General features: G+C 33.0%; 1 protein-coding gene across 2 annotated transcripts; it reads left to right on the forward strand.

Moving 5' to 3' along the window:
* Positions 1–28: 28 nt before the first annotated feature.
* On the forward strand, positions 29–7,687 carry LOC134835724 (tubby-related protein 4). 2 transcript variants are annotated; one of them, XM_063850656.1, is made up of 10 exons: positions 29–197; positions 2,431–3,055; positions 3,112–3,401; positions 3,463–3,687; positions 3,746–4,121; positions 4,181–4,311; positions 4,376–6,400; positions 6,637–6,990; positions 7,228–7,419; positions 7,475–7,687. In XM_063850656.1, the coding sequence occupies exons 1-10, from the start codon at positions 102–104 to the stop codon at positions 7,589–7,591; spliced, it is 4,431 nt and encodes a 1,476-aa protein (XP_063706726.1). In that variant the 5' UTR covers positions 29–101; the 3' UTR covers positions 7,592–7,687. The 2 variants fall into 2 exon arrangements, with proteins under 2 accessions (XP_063706726.1, XP_063706728.1); XM_063850658.1 differs by lacking the exon at positions 6,637–6,990 and having other exon boundaries at positions 7,276–7,419.
* Positions 7,688–8,093: the final 406 nt, after the last annotated feature.

Genomic DNA, 8,093 nt, shown 5'->3' on the forward strand with positions numbered 1-8,093 from the left:
TTTTTTAAATTATCCGTCTCATGAGACGTCACATCATCAACCAACCAATCATCGATTAACAGTATATCCAACAAGAACATACCTACAACGGATTAGGAATAATGCATTTGCATTTTGAAAAGAACACAAACACAAAATGTGATTGCTCGATATTGTCATTGTCATGGATGGGAAAGGTGCCAGATGACATTTTGGAGGTAAGAAATCAATTTTTATAAGATTTAGGATAGAAAAAAAATATTTTAAAATCATTTAATTTTTATAAGGCATTTTTTATACATGTGCAATAATTTCTAATTATAATAAAATATGTAATTTACGTAAAACAACAGATATTTAAAAAAATAATTATATATTTACATATATTTGGCTTTCCATTTTAAAAACCAAAGTACAGCACCATGCTCTGTAAAACTTGTCAACTAAAGTTTATTTTAACATTAAATGTTTCATGCAAATAATATTGTTTTTCACTAATTTGTCATTTATAAGACTATGAAATGAAGAGTGATGTGCATAATGAAACTGAAAGTTTATATATTTATTTTTATTTTTTTTATTTATACAACTTGTCTTACATTTAAGCTTGAGCTAATGTACAATTTTGATTGACGTGTGAGTTGCCTATAAATACATATAATAAAATAAAAGGCACCACCGTGTCTGAATAAGTGTATGTATGTCAAGCTTATTATATACATATAATACTTATATATTTTTTTCGTGTTTTATAAGGTGATCGAAAACCAAATTATAAGGCATTTTTAAAAATAAGATGTATGAATTTCATAAATTTTAAATACAGAAAAATAAATGCGGAAACTAAATTTAACATCTGTCAATCGTGCTAAAATAAAAATTTCAGGAATAATTAAAGCTATCTTTGTTTATTTATTTCCCAATTTTTTTTTTTCAAAATATTATTATAAAAAATAAAAAATAGAGCCCATTTGAATTTCAATTATGCAAAATCGAAGTCATTTTACAAACCTATCATAAGTTGTAATTTTAAAAAATATTTTTTTTAATTGTTGGAAATTGCACGTTTTTACCACCTGGCAAAATAAAATGTAAAGCTGATATATTTTTTTAATTGCATTAATAAATAAATCTGATTAATGCTATAACAAACAGATTGAAGAACCACTTTTTTCATGATTATTATTGTGCTACATTGATTTTTAAACCATTTTGTTTTTGTAATAAATAAATGACCTTTATAAGTGTAGAAGAATAATAACAACATTAGATATATAAAGGATTACATGTCATAAATCAATATCACGTAAGTAGTTTTCTTGACAGAGTTAGAAGAAGTAACGTTAAGTTAAAAATAATAATAAGCAATATGGATAAAATTTCAAAAATGATCCCCATTACACAAAAAAATGAAAGATACCTACGTTTCGAGGAACATTTGCGTTTCTTTATTTTTTTCTAATGACTTTGTACTTCACCCTACTCCGTTACATTATTCATTAAATTTATTTTCTGTGCCTGAAACCTGAATTTTACGTTAACAAGTATACTTCAGTTCGTTATTAGAATTCAATATTTATTCTATGAATCAATATAATAAAAAAAAGTACCACAACAGACAGCAAGAGCTTTAGTTTGTCCTTGATCTTTATGATGTTTAGAGATTTATTTAAAAACACATAAACTGTTTTTCTTTTCAATCATGTTACATAATACTTCAAGCTATGAAAAAATAAAGCACAAAAAATGTTATGCCAATTTACTTGAGTATGTGCCAAAACAACTCTTTACTTGGGAAAAATATACAAGAGTAGTCCAGTAAAATTATAGTTATTTATCAAAAAAATTTAAACAAAGCATTTTTTCACTTGATGTATTAGAAATTTTACCTTCCTTTACATATTTTTAGTGACCAAAAAAGAATGTAAAACGGCAATCCAGTTATATAAAAAACAATGCACTTTCAAATTCATTTTCTTGAACCATTCCATGTAAAATTTATTAGTAAATTTAAAAAGGGATCAAGATATATTTTTACGCCTCAAACGAAATAAAATGAATCAAAATTTTCAGAAAAAGAAAAAAAAACATGTTTGATCGATTTCGGATTATCACAAAATTGCAGACAAGCGGAAAATTGCGTGTCTGAGGTATTATTGAAAAGTGTGCAACGAAATTGAAAATGTGCATTTATTAGGTTTTTCTTGTAACGCCTTAAGGTATGTCTAAAATCGTTCTCTTATTGACAATAATAATACTCTTTCCTACTTTAATTAGGAAAGTTTCTTACCATTACAACCAATTCTATTTATTCTCGCTTATTTAGTTTTATGTAAAGTTACTTAAAGTTGTTTCAATAAAATGAAATAAATCTGCGTCAATTTTTCAAGTAATGTGATAAAGTTTTTTATAAAAATAATATAAACGAATTTTTCCTAAACTCATTTCCAGGATGAAGGATGGAAACTAAACCGAACAAACTATTATCAGGAAGGATGGCTAGCTACAGGAAACATTCGTGGAATCGTGGGAGTTACATTTACCACATCGCATTGCAAAAAGAACGTCGACTATCCCGTAAGGAGTAACTTTAACTTACGAGGACACCGATCTGACGTTATTTTAGTGAAATGGAACGAACCCTATCAAAAACTTGCATCCTGTGACAGCTCCGGCATAATTTTTGTTTGGATTAAATATGAAGGTCGATGGAGCGTGGAATTGATTAATGATCGTAATACACCAGTAACACATTTTTCATGGTCACATGATGGCCGAATGGCATTAATTTGCTATCAGGATGGATTTGTATTGGTAGGAAGTGTCGCTGGGCAACGATATTGGTCATCTATGTTGAATCTAGATGCAACTATAACATGTGGCATTTGGACACCAGATGATGATCAAGTGTACTTTGGTACGACACAAGGGCAAATTATCGTGATGGATGTGCATGGTGCAATGGTATCGCAAATTCAATTGTGTTCCGATGTTGGAATTACGGCGATGGCATGGTCATGTGAAAAGTTTAAAATGGAAGAAGGTGAAGATTCCGAATCTGGGATTAACAGTTCTTGTAAGTGACTTGTAAACATTTTATTGCACCTGAATTAATGAAATTTTATTCCATAGCACGGCGAACATTTGTGTTAGCTGTTAGTTTTCAAAATGGATATATTTATTTATTAAAATCATATGACGACGTTTCTCCTTGCCAAATTAATACAAACCTAAATGGATCAATGGGGTTTCTAATGGAATGGAGTAATTCACGGGAGCTCCTTGCTGTAGCAGGTACTGCAATAGAAGATGGACATAGTCATACATTAGATGTAAATGGAGCGATTTTATATAATAATTTATTGAAGTTTTATACTGAGACCGGAATGTTGCTTTACACTGCAAAAATTCCCAATAACACGGTAATTATAACTACAAATTATGTATTATTTCATATTAAAAAAAATTTCATTTTTTTTCAAGTCTCCGGTGTCTGCGCTCACGTGGGGCCACAATGACAAACGAATTTTTATTGCAACTGGCACTATGGTGCACATTGCATGGGTTTCACGCAGAGTTGCGTCTCTACAATTATTATGTCGTCTACAAATACAATCATCTTTGAGTTGTGAACAATATTTATCAATTTTGCCATTGCCAGTCAGATTACGATCTCTAATAAGCAATTTGTTTGCTCAAACAATACGAGTAAGTAACGAGTATGTTCTTCTTGAATCGCAAAATCGATTTTTTTTTTCAATTTTAGTGTTGTGTACCTGATCTTAAATCACTTAGAGAATTTGTATCCAGACCACCATCACATTCGACACGTTTACATTGTACAATGATCCGTCACGACGATGAATCCAATCAAAGTTCAGGGACATGCTATACACTATATTTAGAATTTTTAGGCGGACTTGTGCCATTGCTAAAGGGCAAGCGTACGTCTAAGATACGTCCAGAATTTGTAATTTTTGATCCACAAATAGATGACAGTACACTCCAGCGATTTGCCAATTTTTCTGCTACTGCTGTTTCTTCGTCAACTGATAATAAACAATCTAATAACAATAATAATTACAGTGCCATAAATGCAGGGCATACAGACTCATCAGAGAGTGACTTTGAGGAAGGTTGCCGTAAGTGTTTTGCTTGTTGATTTAAATGTTTTAATTAAATTATTATTATTTTTTTTCAGGATCACCAAGGCTGCACCGCAAGAGAAAAGCTCGAAGTAAAAAACGCGTTTCGAATGATAAGTCTCCAAATCAAACAACAGAATGTTCTGATAACAACGATGAACTAACATATTTAGATACATTACCTGAGGTATTAATTTTGGATAGTTCAATGTTTTTAAATATTTTTTTCATAATTAAATTTTAATTTGTAGCATGTCAAATTAGTCGAGGTAACGTCAAATATTTGGGGAACTAAATTTAAAATTCATGGTTTAGCAAAAACGCTTCCTGCCAACTTGGGTCAAGTTACCTACAAAACATCATTGTTACATTTGCAACCAAGACAAATGACACTTGTGATCACTGAGCTGCGAGACAATTTTCCACTTGGTCCAGATCCCAATTTCAATCCAAACATCTTTTCTGAGGATGAGGAAGAGCAACAACAACTACAACACGCCTCTCCAACGCATAAGCCTCCACATTCCAAGAGCTCTAGATTTCACATGAATGATCATCAATCTGCACCTCCTATAGCGCCAATGTCACCTCGTCCCAATCGTTTTCCCTCACGACCTCGAAACAATCATCAGCAGTCCTCTTTAGCGAATAACAATAACACTTGTCAAAGACCACCGATTTTGCCGTTGGGACCCCTAGCGAAAGCCGAGTCGTATGAAGATGATGAAGAAGCCACATCTTCTCATACGGACTCACGCAATTGCCAAGGATCTAGTTATTCTCGAATTGTTTCACAATACAGTCGTAGCTCGTCAGCTAGTAGTAACCAGTCACGAGTTGCTATCTCACCTCTCTACTGTGAGGGATCAGTACCGCAATTGCAATCGCCAAAGAATGCAGTCGCTCCAAGTGATATTATTTTTGATCGTCCACCCGCTGGCGGGCAAACTACACTTATGAGTTATTCCAGTAACACAGATTACACAAACAACGTTGTCCAAGTAAAAAACGCCCTAACAAATCACGATCATTCATCTAGAACAAATGCCCATGTGACTCCTGTTCCTCTGAACCTTAACTTGAATTTGGAACGCGTTGAGAAGATTAGACCGAGCACAACAAATAATTCTGGAGTAGTAAGGAAACAAAAAGACTTACAATTTATTGATGAAGAAACACCGTCCAAAGTATCGACACCAGCTACGGGAACACACTCGGCCATGAAACGCACACCAACAGTAATTTCAATATCACCTGCAGGAATACCAGATTCAATAACACGAAGTTGCAGCGTTGGCTATTTAGACGATGTTGAAATGGTTCCAAGTGATGTAGCTCTATCGATGTTGAGAAAAGAGACTCCTTACAAACGGCTTGTGTTAGTTGACAAGAAACGTCAGCGCAAAAAACGTTTGAACGACAACATGAACAAACGACAAAGACTTCGACCTGCCGTTAAATCAAAAAGTTTGGATTTTGGCGATATTATTGATACGCCAAACATTCGTCAAGATTTGTTGAATTTGTTCCAACAAATGCCCAAGGTTAGTGAATCATCGGAAAACGATGACGCATCGTCGTCAGACCACACAACATCACCAGCGGCACAATCGTCGCCCTCATCAATTCCACAATCATCAACTAGTAGTAAATTCAACTTCAAAAATAACCTCAGAGAACGATTCAGTGGTTATTCAAGAACTCCCATTTTAAATCGGAAAGAACGTCCAAAGTCGTGTTCCATTTGCAAACAAATTTCGCCCACAGTCCATTCGAAAGAAACGGTTTGTGCGACATGTCGAGCTTCAGTCTGTACCAATTCACCCTGTGCAAGTCCAAAACACCTTCGAAAGTCATTGCACGAACACCAAACACACATTCTAGATCTTCCTGGAACAAGTACGAGTACGTTGAACAGAACAAGCCTTAGTAGCTCTTTAGCCAAGTCAAGTATTGAAAAGAAGGCGGCATCTAAACGAAATTTAGAAATTGTAACGAGTTTCACAGACAGTCCATTATTTTCGAGAAAACATCGCCATAGTTCTCTAATAGAGTCTCAAAACTCTAGTGGAAACAGCAGCGTAGTTATGAGATACCACGGAAGTGAAACCAGCACCCCATTATCTGCACGACGACACAGTAAAGGAACGAGAGATGAAAACGATTCGAAGCGTAGGCATAAAGATATGAACAATACGGATACTATTGAAACCGAATTATTACCAGTTGAGGTTACGCCAGTAGAGCCAAGGAGCTACGTATCGTTACATACTCAGGTATTTTATTTATTTTATTTTTTTTTCTTTTGTAGTCTTAAATTTCACATGTTAATGCTTTGCTTATGCTTCGAACACCACTCATTAAAATGTAAAATAAAAAATAGCACCAAATATATGTTTTTCATTTCGTTGAAAATTGTAAATACCCTTTTTAAAATCACTTTTTTGTTTATGTTTTTTTTATTTCAACTATTTATACCTAATGATAATTATGCCAAAATAAAATTACCCAGGCCCTTACAACTTTGGAAAATATCATAAGTCGTTTGCGTGACTTAGACGAGGGCAGATTCAATACTCCGCCATCATCTCCAGCACGTCAACCCCGAAGTTCGCCAGCATCTCCAGCTTGTAGTAAGAAGGGCAAACAGAGACATCAAAGCTCGTCGCCCATTCGCCAAATTTTGAACTCACCCTTGCTAAATCGGAGACAACGCCACAAAAATAAGCAGCAAAATGAAAGTTCTGATGATGAAAATTTAACGTTGACACAAAACATGTGCGAAGAAAACAGTAATACGAGTATAGGAAACGGAAAAAGCTATAGAGATCTTGAAACTTTCCAAAAGGCACAACTAAGACAAAAGGTAATACTTGCTCTACAGCATATAAATAATATTAAAACTCATATAATTCACATACACTTGTTTAAAACAGTATATCATTATTTTTATTATATATAACATAACAAATTAAATAATGCACGCTATAGTAAATTATACTTATTCTTCTTCTTTTTGCTGCTTCTTGTGTAATCCTGGCTTCGTGAATACTATAAAAATGTACAAATATCTAAACTAAAACAAAAACACACATGAACCCAGTTAAAACGTGGAAAAATTGAGCCAAATGGTATTTCGAATTCTTCTCAGGCTGCACCATTCCGAAGAGAATTTGTGATGCACAACAAAGCACCGATGTGGAATGAAAATAGTCAGGTATATCAACTTGACTTTGGTGGACGGGTAACGCAAGAGTCTGCTAAGAATTTTCAGATTGAGTTTCGAGGGAAACAAGTAAGAACTTTTTTCCACAAAATAAATATACATTATAATATTTTAATTATTTTAGGTCATGCAATTTGGGCGCATTGATGGTAACGCTTACACCCTCGATTTCCAATATCCGTTTTCAGCATTACAAGCCTTTGCCGTCGCATTAGCAAATGTAACACAACGTCTCAAGTAATATTTAAAATCATGTGGAAATTTATGTTATGCTATTCATAATGGAACTAGGCATGCGAATAAAATTACATGTAATTTGACATGCTTTAAAAGAGAGTTCATAATGAAAATAGTATTATTATAGTGAGAAGATAGGAAAATATATTAATAATTTTTCATCAGAAATATTATGTAGATAGACGCAATTCAATTTTAGAGTTTAAAAGTTTTTCAAAAATAACGAGATTAATTATTATTTTGCTAATATAAACTTCAAGCTTCTACTGCACAACTATATTTCTCAATAATAATATCTTAATAAAACAAGATATGTTAAACACAAAATGTCTAGAAAGCAACTAAAAATGTCGTGCGTAAGAGAAAGTATCATTTAAAAAAATTGATAAAAAAGCGATGTAGATGTAAAGGATTTAATATTGTAATCATTGCAAATTCAAAGAAATTGAACAAAACATAGAAAAAATTTTATCGGTCAAAATCTTTGAGTATTTGAAAATGAGACA

The sequence above is a fragment of the Culicoides brevitarsis genome, chromosome 3 (assembly GCF_036172545.1).
Source record: "Culicoides brevitarsis isolate CSIRO-B50_1 chromosome 3, AGI_CSIRO_Cbre_v1, whole genome shotgun sequence".
NCBI lineage: Eukaryota > Metazoa > Arthropoda > Insecta > Diptera > Ceratopogonidae > Culicoides > Culicoides brevitarsis.

Bases quoted from the DNA above. Each gene is read 5' to 3' on its own strand.
- LOC134835724 (XM_063850656.1), top strand. From the start codon at position 102: ATGCATTTGCATTTTGAAAAGAACACAAACACAAAATGTGATTGCTCG. The intron at 3,688-3,745 runs GTAAGTAACGAG...TTTCAATTTTAG, and splicing joins TGTTTGCTCAAACAATACGA to TGTTGTGTACCTGATCTTAA. The intron at 6,991-7,227 runs GTAATACTTGCT...ACATGAACCCAG, and splicing joins AGGCACAACTAAGACAAAAG to TTAAAACGTGGAAAAATTGA.